This window comes from Melozone crissalis, unplaced genomic scaffold, assembly GCF_028551555.1.
Source record: "Melozone crissalis strain CALT ecotype California unplaced genomic scaffold, PUWL_Pcris_2 ptg000081l_1, whole genome shotgun sequence".
NCBI lineage: Eukaryota > Metazoa > Chordata > Aves > Passeriformes > Passerellidae > Melozone > Melozone crissalis.
The window spans coordinates 12,213,086-12,236,662 of NW_026535858.1; the positions used below are offsets into that span (position 1 = coordinate 12,213,086).

At 42.6% G+C, this 23,577-nt stretch overlaps 1 protein-coding gene across 33 annotated transcripts in view; it reads left to right on the forward strand.

Moving 5' to 3' along the window:
• NRXN1 (neurexin 1) overlaps window positions 1–23,577 on the forward strand; it is a 680,932-nt gene that overhangs the window by 391,467 nt on the left and 265,888 nt on the right. Inside the window, exon 1 of one of the 33 annotated variants that reach the window (XM_054290299.1) lies at window positions 13,858–15,248. The exons of 29 other annotated variants lie outside the window; for them this stretch is intronic. In XM_054290299.1, coding sequence (XP_054146274.1) covers window positions 15,008–15,248 — 241 coding nt within the window. In that variant the 5' untranslated portion in view covers window positions 13,858–15,007. Of the gene's footprint in view, window positions 1–13,857; window positions 15,249–23,577 lie in introns of those variants that run through there. 3 more of the 33 variants (XM_054290298.1, XM_054290301.1, XM_054290300.1) reach the window with 3 other exon arrangements.

Below are 23,577 nucleotides of genomic sequence, written 5' to 3' on the forward strand. Positions count from 1 at the left end.
TAAAACATGGTGGTTCCATAAAGAATCAAAACTACTTGAAATGCAAGTTTCAAAGCTGAACTGGAAGTTGAATCCCATGAGAACAGACTGAGGCAAGGAATACTATTGAAAGATCTAATAATGACAATTTTTGTCAGTGTTAAAAGGTGGCAGACACACACATATAGATATAAAGATATATATGATATAGATTATATAGTTATCACAGGCTATTCTTCCAAAACCCAAATGGATGTAGCAACTTCTTTTCTTTTCCACTAATCTAAAAACATTTGTGCCTGAAGCATTTTCTTCTTCTTGAATTCATTTGTTCTTGTTTTGTGATCTAGCAGAGGAATTTGTGGTGTGGTGAGATTTGCTTTCTTATTCATTTGTTTATTATTGACCTAGATAAGGTTGGTTATTCTCATTGTTGTCTTCTGCATCAAACAGACAAATAGACCTGTCATCTCTAGTAACATCACATGGGGCAAAAAAAAGGGTATGGATAAGAAATTTCCTGACTTATTTTTGTACCGACATGGGCAAGGGGAGGTCTAGTAGTGGAGAATATTTTTATTTCTGCAGTTTAACAATTTCCAGCAAAAATGACTGCATGCAGGAGTGCTATTTGTAGAAATTTAAAGATAAAAAGGAGTGGAGGACATTGTCCAGTCCTGAAAGGGTAATAAATTATAATTGAGTAGTTCCAAGAAGACTATACTGTTCAGAAGTAATTCTAAAAATGAAGACTCCATCGTCTTCTAGGTGATCTTTTATAGCACCCCACTATCCTCACTGTTGAGAAGGTTTTTACAATATCTACCCTGAATCTTAATTGCTGCAATTTAGCACATTTCTTTCTGTCCTGTCCATCACTGTGATTGAGAACAGGTGATTTCCTTATTCTTTAGAAACAGCCTTTCATGCATTTGAAAGCTATTATCATGTTCAATCTCAGTTGTCTCCTTTCTAGCCTAATTCTTTCAAGCTTTATTGAAGCCCCTGTTCCCTAGACTCTGGTCATGTTGCCCTCCTCACATTTTCCCCAGTAGGCTCGTGCCTTCCTGGGGTGTAATGCCCAAATTTGTACCTGTATTCCTGCTGAGGGTTTGTTAATGCTGAGCTGAAGGGGAGAATCGCTTCACATTTTTGCAGGCTGTGCTTGTGTTTGTGCACTCCAATATGCTGTGAGCAGATGTCGACTCACGGTGTCACCCTGAACCGCGTTCGAGCACGGAGGCTCGCGCTAAAATCAGGCTACCAAAGGGAAAAGAAGTGCCAAGCATTTCACCCTGCCACATGTCTATTAGACAAATATGATAGAGGTTTATTGGAGATTAATCAGCTGAAAAGATGCATGGAAAGAGAAGTTTGCCACTAGAGATCAGTGATCAGCGTTTACTGATTTCAGAGTCGAGTCATCCCCTTCACCAACAGCTGGAAATCTGATAATCTTTTCTGTCAGGAGAGAAATATGCATTGCAGATTAATGGCTGGGTTTGTGCTAATGCTCTGGGTTTTCTCACTCCTTGCTTTTATAGTCACCCAGGTCAGAAAACTTCCTAGTGAGGTTTATGTGTCTGCAGCTCAAGATTGATTAAATAACCTGCTGATCTCAGCACTGAGTGACCAAAAACCTCAGTGGTATATCAGTTTGTCCTTTTCATACAGAGAAATTAAATTAGGGAGTCTAAATAAATTAACAAAAACTTAACTGTGGTTTACCACCTGGGTCTGTACTGAGTAATGACACAGGAATTCCCTGCTGCTAGTCACATTTACAACATTTACATTGCAAACTTCCTCAAATGCATAATTAGAATTTTCCTTCTGGAAAACTAATCTTGTGAATCTGCGTATTTCTGAGTTTCTTTAGTAGAAGGAAGCCTTTACTGTATTGCTTGCACATTATAAATCTCTTTTGATGAAAAAAATGAAAGAAATGCAAACTAAGAGATGCATTTTATAGACAAAAAAACTTTTTCATACACTGAGTTGTATAATTGAAGCCCATTTGACTAGAGAAGTTACTTTAAAAGTTTTTAAGGTTGTAAGCTATTTCCCCCTGTGCAATTCAATAGCTCATTACCAGTTAAATATCATTATATTATACTGTATATAGATCCAGTGTTCTGGAAGAGTTCCACAAGAAGCAAATGCACTTGTGGGATATCCTCTATAGCTAATGGATATTTATTTTAATGGCATAGACATTGCTTTAAATCTCTTTCTGCATTAATGATAAATTGATCATTAGTGCAAAGTAGGTGAGAATTAAAAATGGCTTCTAATAATTTATAGCTCATATTGATTTTGCTGGAATGTTTCAACAGTAAGGCAGAGCCCAGGCCTTTGACTTGGGTAAATTCCATTCAGGTCAGTGAGATATTTGCTGGAACAAGCTGTCCTTCAACCCTCACTTTGTGGGTTTTGCCCACCGTGTGTGTTTGGGAGCTCAGAAGCGTGAGGCAACACGAGAATTGTTCCTGCATGGGCTCTAAGAGGAAGGATGAAGTTTAATAAGTCCAAGTGCTGAGTCCTGCATTTTGGCCACAAAAACCCTCTGCAATGTTAGAGGCTGGGGATGGTGTGACTGGACAGTGCCCAGGCAGAAAGGGAGCTGGTGGTACTCGTTGACAGCCAAGTGAACATGAGCCAGCAGTGTGCCTTGGTGGCCAAGACGGCCATCCTGGCCTGGATCAGGAATAGTGTGGCCAGCAGGAGCAGGGAGGTCACTCTTCCCCTGTACTCAGCACTGGTGAGGCCACACCTTGAGTGCTGTGTCCAGTTCTGGCCCCTCAGTTTGGGAAGGACATTGAGATACTTGAGTGCATCCAGAGGAGGGAAACAAGACTGGAGAGGGTCTGGGAACACAAACCCTGTGAGGAACAACTGAGGGAGCTGGGGGTGTTTAGCCTGGGGAAAAGGAGACTCAAGGGTGACCTTGTCACTCTCTACAACTTCCTGAAATGTGGGTGTAGTCAAGTGTGGTTCGTCTCATTCTCCAGGCAACAACTGATAGAACCAGAGGACACAGTCTCAAGCTGCATCAAGGGAAATATAATTTGGATATTAGGAAAAAGTTTTTTACAGAAAGTGTGATAAAGTACTGGAATTGCCTGCCCGGGGAGGTGGTGGAGTCACCATCCCTGGATATGTTTAAAAACAGACTGGATGTGGCACTGGGTGCCATGGTTTAGTTGAGGTGTTAGGGCATGGGTTGGACTTGATGACCTTCAAGGTCTCTTCCAACCCAGTCATTCTGTGAATTCTGCAAATTCTGTGAATTCTGCAATTCATAATCTTCTGTATGACTGTAATTTTGGTGTATATTTTCACTCTTAGCCAAAGGATTATTGCTCGTCCCATACAATTCAAGTGCATCAAGAGTAGGAGTTTTATTGAAGGAAGTGCCCTGATTTGGAGTTATGAGAATTAACTCATCTTAGCTTTAGAGGTCTCTCTCAAAAGAAAGTATTTGAAAGAAGATTTGTTCAATCCCAACTGAAAAATAGCAACAAGGAAAAGGCATTTAACTTTTTTTAATTAAGACCACAAAAATTATGAAAGGGAACATCATTATAAAAATTAAGCCACTTTTTACAATGTGATTCTTTAATTTTCTTATGTTCCCTTTATTTTTCACTACAAATAATCTGAGAGCACTTCATGCTACCAAATGAAAAGAAAAAAAGTGTTTCACTGTAAGTCTCTTCTTGGTTCCACTCCTTTTGCTACTTTATAAAGTGCTTTGATATATCTGGATGAGAAGGACTACACCAGTACTAAGCTTTTTTTAAACAAAGCAGCCACAGATCAGTAGCATATACTGTACCAACTCCTCTGACAAACCAGCAATTCTGTGAGAGGCAGGGACATGGAAAAAATGTGATAATTCATATTATGTGATTGTCTTCCTCCAGTGCATGGCATAATTCTGATTGAAATTACTGGCAGTACTTTGTGCGCATCAAAGGAAAAACAGCTCCAGGAACTGACATCCTGTGAAATGTGGAAGAGCTATTATAGGCTGGTGGTTCAATACAGTGGTTTCTGAAACCTTCCTGACAAAACCCATAAGCTTTTTCTGGGCAGTAATGCTCAACTCTGTGACCAGAGATGGTCAGCAGACCACCCATCTTTCCTATTCAAATTTGTGACAGCTTTAGCATGTGCAAAGATTCAAAGAGCAGGTTTCAGACCATAATCCTTTTTAGGGCCCCATTCTTCTCGTTTTACTTGTTAGAAACAAAATTAGATCCAAGGGTGTTAAAAGAAAGCTGCTAGCTTTCTAAGCCTTTACAAATATGTATGCATTGCACATTTTTTTCTCTGAGTACATCTTTTATTATGCACTGAAATAAATAGGTAAAATTAGGCAAGTTTTGATAGAGCCACAAAATTGCAGCTGAGAAGTCCTGGATTTTCTGTCCTGTTACAACCTGCTTTTAAAGATAAGCTGGTTGTGAGTCTTCATTTTAATTATAAAGCAGGCACTTTGTTTTAGCTAGGAATTTCTTTAATGTAATTCATTAAAATTAAAACACAGGTATGAATAAAATTATTTTCTGTTTCCAATCTCTTGATATTTGCACCCATTATTTGCATATATGCTAAGGAAGACAAGCTTGGCCAACAAAGTGTCTTTACAGTAGGAATGCTTTCCCATAAAAATTGTCCCTTTAAGCAAAGTTGATCAAATATTTACAGGATTCCCATCTATGTATGTATAAAATTTGAGGGAGGCCTACGCTTCCACAATTATTACAAACAGTGGCATTCATCAGGAAGCAATCTCAAAGCATTGGCTTTAAAGTTGCATTGAATATTCTTGTTAGAGCTTTATGGACAAAAACTTGTAGGTGGAGAAGACTTAATCCTGCAATGTTCTGTTTAATAGTGCTGGAAGCTAAAAACCTTTCAGCATTGGTGTGAAGGGTGTAATTCCACCAAGCCTTACCCATGCCAACACCCCTTATCTTTGGGAATGGTAATGTTGACCCAGCTTACCAGTTAGCCATTAAATGGCAAATGCTTTGTAGTGATTTGTCCAAGGGTGCATTTTGCAAAACTGTGGCAGAGGCAGGTGTAGAAGTTCCATACTTTCCATACCACCAAAGAGGATTGTTGGACTGTGTTTTAGGGGAGGGTCAAGCCATCAATCATCACAGCAGGTAATTCATATTACATTGCCACTGGATGAGAGGTGTGCCAGTAAAATGCTGATAGCTGTCCCTACTTGAGTGCTTCCCCAAAAGCCTATTTCCTATATATGAATCCCCTGTATTTGTCCTTAAGAAAAGAACAGAATGTATATATCATCAGATTTTCTCTCTCCTGAAGTTAATTACCTTTGGCTTCTCTAGTAGCTTAATTTTTCTTGCCCTATCAATAAGCCTGCTGAAAGAAGCACAGCAGAAAGGGTTTTATCTGTGTTATTGATTGGCTAGAAAGTGATGTGTTTGTGACTATTGGAGCTTCTCCAGTGGGTATTTATTTACATTGGGGAGGGGGGGGGGGGGAAATCAGCATTACTTGGAAAAAAAATAACTAAAACTTTCATTTAACATTACAAAAGAGAGTATTGCTTAATCCCTGAAGTAGGAAATTGCTTTTCTTCATGATCCATTGCTTTCATACTCTTTCTGGCTGCTGGTGCTGAAGGCAAGAAAAACTGTTCTCACTCTGTTTTCACTGTATCACTTTTCTTATCCTCCACAACAAACAAAAATTTAGAAAAAGAAAAAAAAGAAAAATTTGGCTCCTAATTTGTTGTTGAAGTAAATACAGGGAGGGGAAAGCCTGGGTAAGAAAAGATGTTTTTGTCTCGAATGGGCACTTGCAAAAAATGGAAACAGAGTAAAACTTTATGTGGAAATCTGAAAAGAGGAGATTAAGGATTTGAAGTTATATATCAAAGCTGAAGTATATGAGCTATTGCTATTCTTTGAGATGCTGTTATGGTTTTATACCTAAATTCAGCAGCATGCTCCCAGAAGATGAATGTTGCTAAGGAATGTTTTTTTCTTGTGTTCTGATCTTGTACATATACAGAGAGAAAGAAAATGGCAATTAGAAGGAAAAGGCATAGCTGGCTGAAACAAAATGCTGGTATTTCGTTTCACCTTGCTTAAGACTCATTCTTTTTTGTTAAAAGCACCTATTGTTTTATTGCTTCTAATATGCACTATAAAAATACAGTGTGTTACAGCTCAGTGCTGGCAAATACAAATGGAGTGTAACTAAGGAATGATTATTTAGCTTTGGAAGTTACAGTACTTAATTAATAATTCCCTGACATTGTCGGGACAGGTCACAGAATGGATTTTAGAGTAATTGTAAGTTACCAGCAGTGGTTTTAAATTTTCCCCTAGGAACAGCAATAGAAGTAGTATGTTCTCTTTTCCTATCAGTGGCGTCTCTTGTTTCCTTTTTTAATCTGATGGCTTTCTTGTTTTTTGAATCTATTTAGTCTTGCATAATCAGAGGTTATGCCAGTAAAGCAGTACTCTGAACTGTGATGGCAAGTTTCTGAGACTGGTATCTCACAGAAGAGGCACACGTACCTTTCATTTTGAGTTTTAGCTTGTGCTAGCTATATGAGGAAAGTAGCAAGACCACACCATATGCCCAATAAAAGCTTCATTAGAAAGGCATTAGCAGATTAATCCAACTTACTCTGTGGTTTATTTTATTTAGAATGTAATAACGTAGGTTCATTAGTTTGCAGGCTTAATGTTTTCTACTGTACCTCAAAGCAACCAGTAACAATTCCATTGAGATTCCCCAGATCTCACTAACACCTGTCAAGATAAACACATGGCTCTCTGGGGGAATCACCTTGGCAACATAACTGAGGGAATCTAGAAAAAAAGTAAGTCTTTCACATACAAAAGGGTGTTACACAGCCTAAACTTGATTAATGATTTTTCACATGCCTCCGAGGTCATATATCTCTTTAAAGTAGGAAAAGAAGTCAAATCAATCTCTGAAGAACAAATATTTTTGGAATGTACAATACTGCATCTGAAATGTATTTTAAAGAACTTGAAGGATGTAGAATAATTGTGCAATTTGAGCTGAGCCTCAGAAAGGCTGTCTGAGACCAGCAATTCAGTCTCCATCCCCCTAGGGCTAATATATTAGATTACAAGGATTATTGTAGTGGCACTATTTGTGCCACTACATTTAAGATTATGTCAGCATTTTCATTTTAAACCTGTACATTCAGAGCTTCATAACTCAGCTATAGGAAATTTGCTTGACGTTACAAATGTGTTCTGCACAACAGTGACAATTTTTGGGGGGAGAAAAAAAAAAAAAAAGAAAGAAGTTTAAAGCTAAATGAGTATTTGGACATTTTCAAGTTATGACTGCCAAAAGTTAGTGTCAGCTTCTTGAAACTCTGCTTTGTAAATTCAGTTCTTTCTGCAGTTGATTTGTAGCACTACTGCTGTCTGGAGTCTAAAGCAATGCATTGCACTGGACAAAGAGTAGATATCTGCATCTCATCCCTTTTTTTTGCCAAGACTGAAGCAGGACTAACGTGTTCAGGAAGGGCAGGAGGTGGAACTTCACTGTACATCCTCTCCTCGACCCAGGCCAGAAAAGTGAGGGGTGTTGTGTGATGTTCATGAGTCATAGTGAGGGATATCTTAGAAATCCTGCCAGGAAACCCTGCTTAGAAATGCAGTCCTGACTTTAGGCACTCCACAAATACCATTTAAGGCTCTCTTGGCTACCAGTGGACTTCCTAAAAAAAAAAAAAAAAAAAACAAAACAAAAAACCAATTAACTTTGCCCTGCAAGGTCTTTATCTCCCCATTTTGTGGATGTTGCACTAAGTCTATTCTGAGCTTTCCTTGACATGGCTTTAATATCTCAGTTATTGTGCGTGGTAAACAGTATCAAGAGCTGCAAATGACTCTGTAATACACACACTTTTCCTATTTCTGGAGGTCTTTATCAACAAATAGGTTTTGCATATGCTTGTACTGGATACAAAAGAGCAGAATACTGGGTTCTGTTGTTGGCATTTGCCATCAAACTTCTTGATGACTAATTTACAAGCTATTTTTGTGGTGGCTTGCTTTCTGTCCCCAGCTGAAGTATTTGCTGAGGAGTTCAAATCAGAAGCATTCAAGCTGTACCAGGGATGTCTCTTTTCTGTGCCAATGCAGTGCCAATTCCTGCAGCAGCACTGGGAGAAGTCAGAGAGACTTTTGCAGGTTCTGCAGCAGCAGTAGCAGCCTAATTGCCCATGGAATTAACCTCATGTGGTAGCCCAGAGAGAACATGGCTAGAGACCACTTGCTACAGGACTACAAATCTCCTAAATGCCACATACAGGTGGATTTGGCCCTTATTTCCTGTGGCTTTAGATTGGAGTCAAAGGGGGAAGCTACACAAAGTGTCAGAAATCTTTCTGCCACATTAAACTAAAAAATAATGATTAAAAATAAGAAATTATTACATAAAGTGGCATCACAGCACTGGGAGGCAGCAAAAGCCAACCCCCAGTGGATTCTGAGCCATCCCCCTCAAGCCAGCTCAAACCAGGGCTAATTCAAGTAAGGATGGACAAATCTGCAAAGTGCCCCAATGACTCAAGGAGCAACCAGGGCTATTTCAGGCAAAGAGGGACCTTCTCTGCACAGTCAAAATTCCCCAGTCAGATTTCCCCAGGAAAATGTTCTCCACAAGCCCCTTCTGCTCTAAATTGAAAAGATCTGGCTTGTGTGCATGTCTTCAATGAAATGAAACAAAATGAAAATCAGCTTGATTTTGACAGCAAGGAATAGCAAGAAAGAGATTACTTTATGCACAGAGTGTCAAGAAACATTTATTATGAAGATTTAAGCCTAACTGGATGGACAGGGAGACTTATTAACTGCACCAGGATTTGTTTTGAACTACGCCTAGAGAGAGAATAGCTACACTACAGAGAAAGCTGCCTAAGTATTTCCTTTGCAAGCTCTCCTTTCTCACATGATTACCAAAATTTTGAATTTCTTTGCATTTTGTGGCTGCACAAATACTCCATTCATTCCCTTAGGATCATATTTTTTTATGTTCAAAGTCTTCAAGTAGTTCATATGATAAAATTTATTGGCATAAACAGTTTCTGCCATGGGTTATGTAGGGTTAGGACACAAACTGGACATGAATGACAGGCCTTGGTTCAGCATCTTGCAATTAACTGGCTTTTGGAAGGAACATTCTCTGCGGTTTAAAAGAGGAAAGTTGCCACCTCCACTGTTACCAGACATCAGTAGCAGTACTGGGAGATACAGGGTACAGGTCATTAAATTCAGCAGTGTTTATAGTGTAAAGAGGAAACATTAGCTTGACTGTTTTCTTCTCTAAGCCTCTGTCTGTGGGCTGGATAAACCCTAAAGTCTGGCCTGTTTAATTGTAATCACAGAATGTCCATGTGCTTTCAAATTAAGGGAGGGTCCAAGCCTAGCAGTGGGGAAAACCTGTAGCATAAAACATTGGTATAGCTAATTGCATAGTATTCCTGTAACAACACAGATTTGTGGAGGTATTTTGGGGTGGTTTGTTTGTTTGTTTGCTAATTATTTTGCTGAAGAGCAGTTGGGCTTCAGGCATTTAAGAGTGGATGTTACAGCACTAAATGCAGGATTAACTAGAGATGGCCAGGGCAGCCTGGTTGCATAAGGTGGCACTTAACCAAAAGAAACCCTGAATTTTACTGACAACTTCTGCTGGCCTAAGGCATGGTCTGCACTTCAGTTTTGCTGGTGCTGCTGAAGTTGTCCATCTTAGCTGATCTATTGCAGAGAGCTATGGTCATACCAGCAAGAAGTATCTGATTTAATTTGAGGAAGTAATGTAAATTATACTCATGGGAGTACTTTTTTTTGTTTGTATAAATTTTATTTAGGAGCATTTGGTGTTTATAGCATAACGACACTAGAACAAATCAGGGAAAGATGAGTTCTTACAATGAGGATATTCTTGCTCAAAACATTTGGGATCCTACTGGTATTAACAGAGTTCATTTGGTGGAAATAGCTTGATTAAAAGTCACATTTACTACCAATGTGACCTGCACAGGGTAAGAGTTAAATGGGACTAACTTCACTGAGATAAATTCTTGAGATACTAAAAACTACCTTGTGAACACTAGAGTTCATTCTCACATTTTATTTACTATGCCTGCAGTGGAACATTTATTTGTTTACACAAACTATTGTTTATTGTCTTCTTTTGTACCTCTTCTTCATTCTTTGAGTGAACCTTCACAGACTGATAGCGGCATGTTGATTGTGTGGGAAGCACAATTCTATGTCCTTGGGGATTAAAACCAGGTTATTTCAACTTCAGTTCGTCCTCAGCTAACAGAAATTCATACTCTTATGTCAGCAGGGGGTAAAAAGGCAAGTATTATTTTAAATAAGAAATGCTGCTTACCTTCATTCTTCATAGTGTTTACTTGCAGAAGCTTTTAACTTACTTGTCATTAGCCTAACTCTAACTGCCAAAACACCCAATTAAACTTCTTAAATAGAATCACAGAATCATGGGGTTATTTAGATTGGGAGAGACTTCTAAGATCCCTGTTAACCTAGTGCTGTCAAGGCCACTGAATCATGTCCCTAAGGGCCACATAGAAACCTGGAATGATTTGGGTTCAAAGGGACTGTAATTATGATCTTGTTCCAACCCTGCTGCCATGGACATGGATAATTTCCTCTTGACCAGGTTGCTCAGAGCTCCATCCAGCCTGGCCTTGAACACTTCCAGGAATGGACCATCCACAGCTTCTCTGGACAAACTGTTCCACTGCATCCCCACCCTCACAATAACAAATTTCTTCCCAATGTCTAACCCAAATCTCTACAGGTCTTTTAAATACTTCCAGGAACAATTAATTCACCATTTCCCTGGGCAACCTGTTCCCCCTGGGCAGCCTGTTCCAGTGCTTGACAAGACTTGCAGAAGTTTTTCCAGATATCCAATCTAAATTTTCTCTGTCATGACTTGAGGCCATCTCTTCCTGTTCTATCAGTCTTTACTTGAGGAAAGAGACCGACACTCACTTACAACCTTCTTTAAATCAAAACATGTAAAAAGTATAAGTGTCTGACTATCAGGATTTGCTTCAAATTGGAAAGAAGTTTTATTGGTTTGCTGAAAACGCATTAAAAAAAATTGAGCAAGAGAGGATTTTACTGGAATGTCCCTCTTTTGGTTTCCTGTCTCCATCTTGCTTTCATACACACTTCCTTCTTCACCTTCCTGGTGTTCTTTTAATTTTCAATCTTTTAATATTTTCTGCAAATTAATTCTCTCCCATTTCTCGCCCTTGCACTGCATTAGATCACCTTTCTCCCCCACGAAACTTGGATAGTCCTCTCTTGTTTGTGGTTCAGAGTGCAGAGCCAGAAAAATGTCAAATGTTGTTAAAATTGGAGTTGCTACACCCAAGGTGCTGATCACATTACCAGATCCAGAAAGGGATGCCTACTTAGAGGGCAGTCACCCCATTCACACTTTAATAGGGCTCTTAAGAGTTAGATGCCTAAATGGTTTTGTGAGGATTTGGTCTTTGTGTACTCAACTCTTGGTTTGGATGCACAGCAGCAAAGCAATCCATTAATTTAACGGTCCCTAAGCAGTGTTTAATATCATAATGTTGCACCTAAAAATGACCCATTATAATTTATCTGATAAAAAAAAAACTTCACTAAGTAGTCTCCAGGCACAAATTGAAACTAGAAACTTCAGTGGCAGTTGTGTATGTGTGCTGCGTAAATAGTACATATTTAATATAGTAGAGCTCTTAAAAACTGCTTTTATCTTCAGTAAAATATTAAATGCAGTACCTTGGAAGTGCCTAAACATTTTATTCATTTGTCCTTGTTTTTTAAGCACTTTAGGCCTCCCTGGCACAGTAGATGGCAGATGGAGCAAGGATTTAGATTAAGGTACTCAAACTACAAAGACCTCCAACAACAGAGCGCTTCCACCAAGTCTTTCTGAATCCACACCCAAGTGGATCTTCAACCAAAGTTGAACAAACTGTGCTCAGGCTGGAAGGCACCTGTGGAAAGCCTCTCTCAGCAAGGTTACACACCTAATGGGGTATCCCCCAGTGAGGATGGAGCCACGCTTTCCTGGGTGCTGACAAGGAAACTCCGGCTGTAAGGCAGCACAATCCTTAAAACAGCACAGCCAAGCAAAGTTAGTCTAGACAGGGCTTGCCAGCTGAAATTTTATCTGCACAATTGTGTTGCCAACTGCATCGTTACACGGTTGGCAATACCGGCTTCCTATTTCAGAGGAGTGATAACAATTTTAAGTTCCTCGTCTGTAGGATGTCTAGAATCATTAAGAACAGTCGAGTTAACTACTGCCTGTTTCCAAAACGGCAGCAACATGTGAACAGTTTAATGAAAAACTGGTTCCAGTGACTGAAATATTTTGTTTCCTGAGTCAGATTGATAGAAAACCTAGTGGTATTTATGGATGAAGTTTCTAACACACATTACTTGCATCAACAGGAAACATATATCAGGAGGTTTAATTTTATGAGAGCTGTCAAACCCAGGCTGACTTTTCCTTAAAGTTTCATACCTTCTTTTCCTTCTTTCCCTAACTCCGAAACTTAGAGAAATTATTGTCTTTTATTTTTTTAGGAGGTGACAGTGCATGACAGTTGAAAGCTGATAGTTGGGAAAATTGGGTGTTTCTTCTCTCACACGGAGGCTTTTGGAGACAGGTTGGAAAACTGACTTCCCCCTAAGCTGCCTTTCCCTCTGGGGGTGTTACAGAGTGGCCATGGCGAGTGCGGGCTTCCTTCGGGATGCGTGCCTGCCCTTCCATGGAGCGCAGAAAGGCTCGGGCAGCGCTGCCTTAAGGCTTTGTTATAATTTACCCCGGCGTCCTGGCAAAACTTTGGGTGCGTGGCGAGGCTGTGATGCGACTTGTCCAGGTGGGCAGGGCAGGAGCAGCCACTTTTCTGCTCCGGAGCTTCGGGATCTTTTCGTGGCCTCACGGCACGACCCCGCTGCGAAGGGTGTATCTGTGGCCGGGGGCAGCGATCCTCCTTGGGCTAAGCAGGGCGAAAAACCTTTCTCGTTCCTCAGCCTACGCAGATGAGCAAAGGTTGTGACTTCCCTTCGCACCCGCGGGAATTAGCGCCTCGGCGAATTGCAGCGGTTTTCGTTTAGATTAACGCGAAATGTGTATTAAAAAAAAAAAAACCAAACAAACAAAAAAAAAAAAAAACCCACCCCATTCTCACGCCCACCGCTCGCCCTCTCGCTTTCACGCATCCGCTACCCGCACCCATGATCTCATGCTGCTGAAGGCATGGCACAAGATCCACGGCAGGCTGGGAGCGGGGGAGGGAAGGAGGAGAGGAGGGAAGGAGGAGGAGAGGAGGGATGGAGTGTGCGGCTCGCACACCCTGCTGTGCCCAGGTGCGGTACTGCAGGGGCTGCGCCTCCGCGCCCGGCTCCGGGCGGCGCAGGACCCGCTTAGCCCTTAGCATACACCGACCCTCGGCTTTTAAACGTGACATCGGCCCCCATGGCCCCTCGGCTCGGTGTGTGTGTCCGTGCGAGGGTGGTGGTGCTGTAGGGCAGCCCGCCGCCCCGTTTCGGGGGTAGGCGTGGGGCGAGCCCCGCAGCCGGGCGGCGATGCGGGAGCTGCCGGCGCCGCCCTGCAGCTGCGGGGTAACGAGGGGGGCTCAGCCCAGAAAGGATTTTTTTTTTTTTTTTTTCCAGCCCAGCTTGCGGCTGCGGTGGGCGGCCGAGGTGCGGTAGTTGAAAATCCCGGTAACTCTTTGTTCGGCGCCGTGTGTGCAATGACCGGATAATCACAGCCCGTGCCCGAATAGACCGAGGGGAAACATCTGATGGGCGAAGTTTAGGCCAATTAAAAGACCCCGAAATCGTTCTTTTTTTAAGATGAAAGTGGGTTTTCGAGACACTGGTACCTCTGAACTGTCGGAGGAGGGGAAGTGCTCCTGCCGTGCTGCTGACTCCGCGGCGCGGGTGGGGAGGAGAGGCGTGTGAGAGTGTGTGAGTGTGTGTGTGTGTGTGTGTGTGTGAGTGTGTGTGTGTGTGTGTCCCCTCCACACCGCCCGAGCCGCGTTCTGGAAGTGCGCGGCTCCCGAAAGGCTGAGGAGAGGCAGCGCGACTGTGTGGGAGCTGAACTCAGCCTCCCTCTTTAACATAGGCTCGTCCTCTGCATTGCATCCAAGCCTCAGCGATTTGCTGTTCGGAGACTGCAGATTTGCATAGCCCTGCTCCTCGCAAGCATGCTTATTTTTATTTTTATTTTTTTTTTCCTCTCCCAGCTTCTTTCATAAGGGTGCACTATTCTCCCTGAAAACATCCTCGGGTATTACTGTCAATAGCCAGACCACTGAGCTTGCCGGAGCAGCCTGATTATTGTCTGGCGGCGTGTGCGAGTGTGCGAGTGTGTGTTCGCGAGTGTGAGTGTGTGTGCGCGCTGGGAGAGAGCTCGCTCGGTGAGGGCTCACCAGTTTGAAGATGAATGGAGGGAAGAGCAGCAGTTTGATTTTTCTCTGCTTTCCCAGCGCTGGCTGATGGAGCGGCATCCCCTTTTCTCTTTCTTAGCAGAAATGTGGCATGATTGGCTACACTGTGGATTACTGAGGATGGGGGAACGCTTGGCGTTCTCGTAGCCCTTGCAACTGTGGAGTATTGTTAATGAGCACCAGCCCCGGGAAAGCTGAAACTAACGATTGTTTGGGCACGGGGCTCTTCCCCGCTTCCACCTCTTTGCGAAGGCTCTGAACTGCCTGGATTCTCTGACTATGTCTCGGATTGTTTTGGGTAGAAGAAGACCTGGAGAAAAGGATCCTCATAGGCTTTCCCAAAGGGAAGAGATGGCTCGCCTGGTGCCGTGAGCTGCAGCCAGCGCCGTGTGCCGAGCGTGCGAGCGCCTCTGCCCAAAGTTTGCCTCCGTTGCTGTGGCTGCCGCTCCTCCCGAGGACGCCGCGGGCCGGCTCGCCGCGCACCGGAGCATGGGGGGGCTCCTCAGGGGCAGCCCGGAGCCGGGACCCGCCAGCAGCGGCAGCAGCAGCGCCGGCGGCCGCTTGGCCCTGCTCTGGATAGTCCCGCTCACTCTCAGCGGCCTCCTTGGGGTGGCGTGGGGCGCCTCCAGTTTGGGCGCTCACCACATTCACCATTTCCACGGCAGCAGCAAGCATCATTCAGTGCCTATCGCTATCTACAGGTCACCGGCCTCCTTGCGAGGCGGACACGGTGGGTCCGGGTGCCGCTCGGTGCCGCCAGAGGTCAGACCCCGCGGTCTGCGGGGCTGCGGCGGGCTCGGGGGGAGCATGAGGAGCACGGCGGGGAAGGAAGGGCTGGGATGCGGAGCTGGGAGCCCCATCGGGCGGGGTCTGGGCCCGTCCCGCCGCTCCCGGTGGGGTGGGGAGCTCGGTCGGTCCCGGTGGGGCGGGGGATGATGGCTGGGCTGGCGGGCATCCCCCGGGGCTGGCGGCGTGTCGGTCCTTGCGCCCCGCGGGGTCGCTGCGGGGTGCGCGGGCGCGGGGCAGGCGCTGGAGCGGACATTTCCCGCACCCCGCCGGAGCGGACATTTCCCGCACCCCGCCGGAGCGGAGGTTTCCCGCACCCCGCCGCTCCCTGCCCCGCCGCAGCAGCGGGGGAAGGAAAGCCCAGCCCGGAGGCGCCCGGAGCTGCGGCCCCCGGCTGGCAGCGCCACGCCTCGTTTCTCCCCCCCTTCCCCGTCCTCTCCCTGCCCCGGTGCGGGGACACACGGGCACAGGGCAGGGCAGCGTGCCCGGGGAGCCCGGCGAGGGGCGAGGGGCGGGGAGGGAGCCAGGGCGCTGCTCGAAGCGCTGGTGATGATCGCGCTGCTTCCAGTTCATTACCTTGGTGGGAAGTCGATGAACTAAAGCAAAGGTCAGCTCATTATGCTGGGGATCGGGGGAGCAGCAAGCGCTGGCACGCCGAGGGAGGGAGGCGATGCCCAATGTAGCGGGCAGCAAAGGGAGGGAGATGGAATTCTCTCCAAGTGCAAATACATTTTGGTTAAGAACGCCAGTGCTCCCGGTAGTTAGTTTCTGAAGTGACAGGAAGCTGCTTCAGTGCCTTTTGGAGAGCCCCCGTGCAGTTCTCTCTTCTTTTTGCACGCAGACTTGCGAGAACCTGCACATCAGTACATGCAGAATAAGTGCGCATTACATATGTTCGGTAGGACCAAAAGCTGTCAGAGAAAGCGAAACACCAGACTGTGTTTTAAAGATTTAAAGCCTCCCTTTGTCTCCGAGGGAGGAAGAGAAGATAAAGAAACCCCCTTGTTGGTTTCTGATTAGATTATACAGCTTCATTCTTCTTCATTTTCTCGTCTTGCCTTGCTTCATTTGCACGACCATGCGATGTCATTTACAGGCTTTGCAAAGTAAAAAACCAGATCTTGTACCTAACCTCTGCTTCTCTGTGCAAGATGACCTAGTTGCAGGCACGAGGTAGTTAGGAATTATTGGATTTTTTCCAGTGATTAACAATGTCGGTATTGGAGGAAGCAGTAGCATTGTTTACCTGAAAATCCCCACTGTGTGCTAAATATACTTTGATACATAACTGCTAGAAAAGTGCACAGAAATGCCTCTTCTTAAGCATTTTGTTATTTTTTTAAAAACTTACACGACTGGTCTAATTAAAAGCAAAACAATTGAGAAATTCAGGTGACCACTCTTCTCTGTAGTGCGCTTGAGGCAGTGCAAGATTGAGAATGCTGCATGTTCTGTAATGTGTGTGCTACAGGGGAGAGCTAAAGATGTATGTGTGTGCACACATGTGTCTATATGCTTATTATTCTCTCAATTTCTACCCACGTGGGGATATCATATAGGGGCTTGCTGTTCATTTGAGAGAAGGCTGAAAGGATGAGGGGAAAAGAAACATGACTGTAGAGGTACCAGCTATGATTCCTTAGAAAGCATTTTAAAATCACACCTTTTGCCAGTTTTTGAAAGCATTACCCTGGACCCAGTCGAGGGGCGATGTGTAAAAAGGCAGGTTTTTTAGAAGAAATAAGTCTTGTTAAAGAAAATGAAATATGAAGGGGTGGAGCTGCCACTTAAGGACTTCATAGGAAGCCCAGGAGCCTCTCCAGAAGTTAAGTAGCTGATTCTATGAAAAGAGGGATGTTCTCTGTCATAAGGTGGCATTTCAGAATGTTTACTTGATAACAGAAGGTGCCTTTGCTTTCCTATGTTTGTGAGAAATTCTGCTATCTGACAGCATTCCAAAACATTTGGTTCTTTTCATTATTAATTCTTCAGAGAAGTGTTCCCATTTGCTTCTGCAAGCCTGACAGAAGCATTTCTGTCTCAGGCTGAGCAGTGCTGGGCACAGTTCCTGTGGAGCCCAGAGCTGCATCTCTGAGCATCCATCTGAGGGAACTGGGGGAGGAAGGAGGGAGTGTGTGAGTGTGTGTGTGCCTGTTCCTTACCTGCTCTTCCCCAGTGTCCCTAACCCCTGCTGACTTAGCCAGGTGAGAATTTGCTATTTCTCAGCCTTGTATTCCTCAAGCTTAGCTCAGTTTTGCAGAATTAATAATGAATTTTGTTCTCCTCTAACACTATTGTACATAAAAAATTGCAGTTTTTACGGTGAGCTCATAGAAGCCTTTTTTTTGTTACTTTGTCAGCTTTTTGTAGCATCACACCTGCTAAAAGTAGAAAAGAGCTTTTAGGACAGGTCAATTAGTCGATCCCAAATGGAAGCATTGCTCTCTAATATGGTGAATTAGAAGTGTGAAAGGAAGGAGGAATGATCACTTTGTTCAGGCACTCAATGAACGTCGCCACAGTCCTCAGACATCCACACCCTTCCCCTTTACCCCTGGCACCCCCACCCTCTTGGGCTTAATCTTCATTATCTTTCAGTTTTCCTTGAGCCAACACAATTTCAGCTAGTAGTATAAGCAAAGCCAAAAGCCCAGCATGGTTGGATTTCTTCCATTTCTTTAAAAAACCAAACCACAGTCTTGCTGCTAACATTCTCATCAGGTAATTTTGCTGGGATTTTGCTTAGTAGTGTGAGCTCATGTGGTTTTAGTGGACAGTATTGTGCCTCACAGAGACATAAACAGAATCCCAACCAAGCAATTAGCTCACCATATTAGACAAAAAGGAGTTCAGCACACAGTCTTTTAATACACTAAAAGTCAAAATTAAACATCTTTCAAGCCTGACCAAATGATTTTTCAATTTTGCTTTGTGACTCTCATCAAACTCAGGTGAAAAATGGGTGAAAGATTAGAAAGTTTAACCACAGGAATGAATAAGAAAATAATTCTGTGGATCATGACATCAACAATGTAAAAAGGAGTCCTGAGAAGTAAAAGAAAGACAAATGTTCATAAATATAAAACATACACTGCTCAGCCCTCACCAGTGGTCTCTTGCGGCATGTGGTTTATTTGGTGATTAATGTCCTTCTTGATCCATTTAAGAAGGTGGCTATTGCTTTTTTATAGCTGTATCTACCATGAAGTCTGGCATTTTGGGATTTTTTTTTTAGTAGATAGAACATTTCATATTCTAGGTTACAAAAGCAGGGATGGTCCATGACAAAACCCATAAAAAAGGAAAGAGGTTGCAACTTCTTCATTAACTTTAAATGAAGAAAGGCTGTTTCTTTAACAATCCAGGGACATGATGGATGATGTGTGAAAGGAAAATTATGTGTTGCATATGTTAAAAGTGTAGCCATATGAATGGCTGTCATCATCTTCATTCAGTTCTGTCTTCCTGCAAACACTTCTCTACTGTCAACTCTTTTATGGCTCCCCAATTCAGTTACCAAATGGCAAGTACAGCGTGTCCACTTCTGATTGCTTTCTGTGCTCTCAGGATCTTCTTGAGGCTAAATACAAACTGATCCTGTTTTCTTTTTTAAATTTGTGAGAATAGGAGCCAGGAGGTGAATAATGAAACCTGCATGTTGGTATGTGCATGTGCTTGGAAAGAAAAAGCAAAAATGGGGAGGGAATAGGGCCCACATGCTTACAGGCAGAACAGAAAGAGCTGAGAGGAGTTTTGACTCAATGAGGCTTAGGACCAACATTTGGGCCAGTGGTTTAGGTTTAGCAGTTTAGGTTTAGCCTTAGTGGTTTAGCAGAGATAGTCTGAAGTAAACAGAATGGGGTTCTAGGAGCAGGTTTTAAGAAAGTGGCAGCTTGGGTTGGTGCTAGGGACCTTTGTGGTGGAACAGTAGAGAGATTTAGGAGGTTGAGCTTCAGCAGCCAAGTTCCTAGGCAGGAAGAACGGGTCTGTGGAAAATGAGAGTTTTGAGGAATAAAAGCTGGCAGGTTTTGGAGCTGAGAGCTGAGGATGGTGTGTTACCACAGCACATCCACTCCCCCAGTGTTTCCCATGCAGAGCATGATGTGGCAGCAGGGACACACACACTGATCTCCCACTCCTGAACTAGGCCAGTTCTGTTTCACCATTGCTGGCAGAGCTCATGTGCACTGGAGTCACCCAAATGATGTTCATTTGGAGAGGCTTCTGCAGCAGAGTCACCAGCTCGCTGGTGCTGGAGTACAAAGCAGCCTGGTCAGGCAGCTCCTGCTCAGGGAAGGTGCCTGTTGAACTCCACAGGAGTTTTCACCAAATAAAAACTATAGGACTAGAATTGCAGTATGGCAGTGAAATAATTTATACCACCATTGTGAAATGTATGGCCTAGACATCTTTGAAAGATGTCCCTATGATGTATAGAAAGCATTTATTTTTGTAAGAAACCCCTGACTTACAAATATAGGTGAAAGTAACTTCATGGCCATTTACTGTGTTTTAATAAACTGGAATTGTTACTTTGTTATATAAAGATAATAAACTAAATAGTTTTAGGGATTAGGGTTAATGAAATGACATTTTTGGTTACAATGCCTTCATGTTGCAGGAAAGAGTTATATTTTAATTAAAACATCAAATGTAAATGATTCCAGATGTTCAAGCATTGTTACTCAGTGTGATGTTAGAGGTAGAGGTGAAAAAGTCTCGTTTTCATCTTATAATTGCCTTTTTTAATGTTGTTTCAAACCTGTTTGTATATCACAATCTTTTTAAATGCCTCCTTTTCATTCACAGATTTTCCAATACATTCTGGCTTTCCTGCTCTGAGTACTTCTTACAAAAAACATTTAGACATTTTCAGGTTTTAAGACTGTAAAGCATAGTAACTTTCTCAACGTCTTTAAATTATACAAATTTTATATCCCCTTTCAAAATTTCCAATATGCTCCATCAGTTATTATCCCCATCAGCTGCCAAAGTATTAACATCAGTTGGAATGGAGTGAATAACAAAGCAATTTCAGTCAGCCTAGTGCTTAATTGGCTGTGCAGTTGGATATGCATATTAGCAAGTGGGGTTTCTATATTATTATTTCTGTCAGTATGGCTTGTCAAGGAGGCACCCAGTCTTCAGCAGGATTGGGGACAGTCTGCAGCACTGTAATCAAAAGTGGAATGCTGCCCATGGATTTCTGATAAGCATCTTTATACAAGTCCCACTGCCTTGGTACATGCATAGCTATTGATTGACTGGGGTGCCTTTACAAGAGCTAAATAAATAACAATGCTGTTGTCACTTATCAGCAACACCACTTTTGCCTCAGCCTGTGGTAACCATGTTTTTTTAGATTTAAAGCATGTCTATTGTCTTTTAATCAAATACTGTTTGAAATAAGTTATCAGAAGAAATTAATTTAGCATTCAATGCAGTGTACTTCCCGCTGTTTCTAATTTTCAAAGATGGATTTTTTTTCTGATAGTGAAAAGTTGACTTGGCTTTGAGGGAAATTTCCTTCTGTCTCTTCATTTTACTCCAAGGGAGAACTCTGTAGACAAAAGTACTATGCCCAGTGTGATTTAAGCACAACCAATTCTGCAGCTCTAATATTTTCTCCCCTTTCTCACCCAGATGATCATTACCATGGTAAACCAAGCTTGATTATTGTGACTTCAAGGGATCACTTGGTTTAGTTCACTGAAGTTTATCTTTTGTCTTTCCTTGGTCAAAGTTTGCAGTAGTCCTTAACCTTTCTGAGCAATCAAGATGACATTGCTGACCTCTTTCTTGTCTTTCCCCAGACTCAGTTAATTTATCTCTCTGTGATTAAGTTTGATGTCCCCATGTCTATCACAGTATCTGTAATGCATTTTTCTAAGCTAACAACTTCCTTTCTAGTTTGTAAATACAGTGTAGGCACAGCTGATAGATCTTGCTGTGATAATAAGCTGAATTGTGAATGTAGCTGTGATTATGAGGATAATGGAATAGTCTAATTTGATGAAAGAAAGTTTATTATATATAAAAACAGTGTTCTATACAATTAAAAGTAACAAACACAGAGGGGTCATGTACTTACCATAATTTAGGTATTATTTTCATTCTGAATAGCTACATGGATGTCTGGAAGGGTCTTCCCTGCCTCTTTCTCATGACTTTATATACATTTGTTCACAGTCATGTGCATGCTCTTACACATCATGGTTGTTCTGTGATAATGAGAAAACAGTCCATAGTGTTGAGTTGGAAAAGAGAGAGTTTCTCTAAGAGTTGAAAATGTTAAAAAAACTACTCACTGACAATAGTCACTAACCACAGACACAACTGGTCAGAAGAATAGAATTAATTACTCCTTTCCCCCTTAACTGACTGAAAAAATGAGCCAGTGAAATAAATTGGGAAAGGAGGAGGGAAGAAAAAGTAGGTGTAACTGCTGGATGTCACTCGATAGGACTGGGATAAGTTGGTAGGGAGGGTGCCATGCTTTGAAGCAGTCATCATCTCTGACCCATGATTGTTGAATCGCTTTAGGAAAATAATTCTGGATTTCTGAAAGCACTGAAATGGTCAAATCCATCAAAACAGCCCAGATTAAGGGTATGACTGGGTCATGCACTGTAAGTGGCCTAAGAATGAAAGATATTTTTTTTCTGGGGCTTGGTTGACAAAGTAAATGTGTATATACTATAAGTACACGATATCTGGGATCCTGAATCCCAGAAATACAGACAAGGCTGGAGATGAGGCGTGGTTTACCTGAAAGAGTGAGGAATGTACATAGTCTTTTTTTTTTTTTCATTTGTTCCACATATTTGAACTGTAAGTGGCACAAGGACAAGTCTTTCCTTAGTATCCATAGCTAGGTATGTCCTGAAGAGCTTGCTGCTCAAACATGGAGAAACAGGCTCAGCAACAGAAGATTTGCTCAGATCCTTCTGGTGTTTGAGTGCCTTAGCAGGGGATGCCCTTGGACAACTACTCCAAAATGTTAGAAGTGTTCACTCTTTCTTTAGCTCTCTTTTACTGCAGCTGTACATGCAAAGAAATGCCAACAAGCCTCTAAAGTAAGTTGACTGCTTTCTAAATATGTTCTTTTATCCCTGCATATCTGCAACTGAGTTAGGGCTTCTCTAATTTACTTAATTAATTCAGCTCATCTGCATTTGTAGAATAAAGAACAGAGAGTGACTAGACTTGGAGAAATTTCAAAAAAACATGAGAAAGTTTCTCTGCCTTGAAGAAGAATCAGATATAGTTTAAATCCACGTTTGCATTTTTGAATTACTGGAGTTGGTTTTGTTTCTCAGTGCCAGCAGCTCTAGAGCCCTCTAGGTAAGAGGGAGGTGGGGACAAATTCCTGACTGACCAGTGGAGATGAAGGAACTGAGTGCTACACAAGGCACTGATGTTTCTAATTGTTGACCCCAGCCTGATTTGATTTTATTGAGGTCAAGCCCAAAATTTCCACTTCATGACCTGATTTGTTTTGCCTCTGTCAGACAGGATGTGTCTCAAGTGCACAGCCTTTCTGTCCTGGTCCCCCTTCCTGAAACAATTCTGCCTAAACTGTGAACCAAATATTGTAAATAATAATGCAAACTCGTGTATTTTTGAAATTCTTGAAGTAGTTAGTGGATGTGCTCATTTTATTTCACATGACAAGAATTATGAGGGAGCTTTCACTGAATATAATGAATTGCCATATTTATAGAAAACATATGAGCATGAATTGAATCATGCCGTTATTTCGGGTTTGGATAGTCAGTGCCCACAGAGAGGAGTTTAGAAGTTGTGACAAAACAACAGATGTGAGATTAGTCCCTTTGGCTGTGTCTAAATGGATGCATCCTAAAATCCTGGTGTCCCAGTTGGTCAGAACATTCTGTGGCGCTCATCCAAGCCCCATCTTTCCACTCATCCTCTTCTCAGGCTGGCTTGTGTTTGCAGTTTGTCTTGCTGTGGATTTTAAATCTGCCTGGGGCATGCACCCCAAGCCTGGCACTCAGAGCAGCTCTCAAGTGCTGCTGTTGATTACTCAAAAAAAAAATTAAAAATAGAAGTGCTGTGGATGTCCTCTTTGTAAATAACCTGTTATCTCAAGTGAGGCTAAATAGAACATTAGATAGGCAAGTGAAGGTGACGGTAAAGACTACAGTTATTTAATTGCTTGAACGTTTTTCCAAGCAACTTTTTGTTTCTTGGAAATTCTACTGAATTTGGGGGGGGTATGACTGCTTCCATTATACCTCCTCTATTAGAAG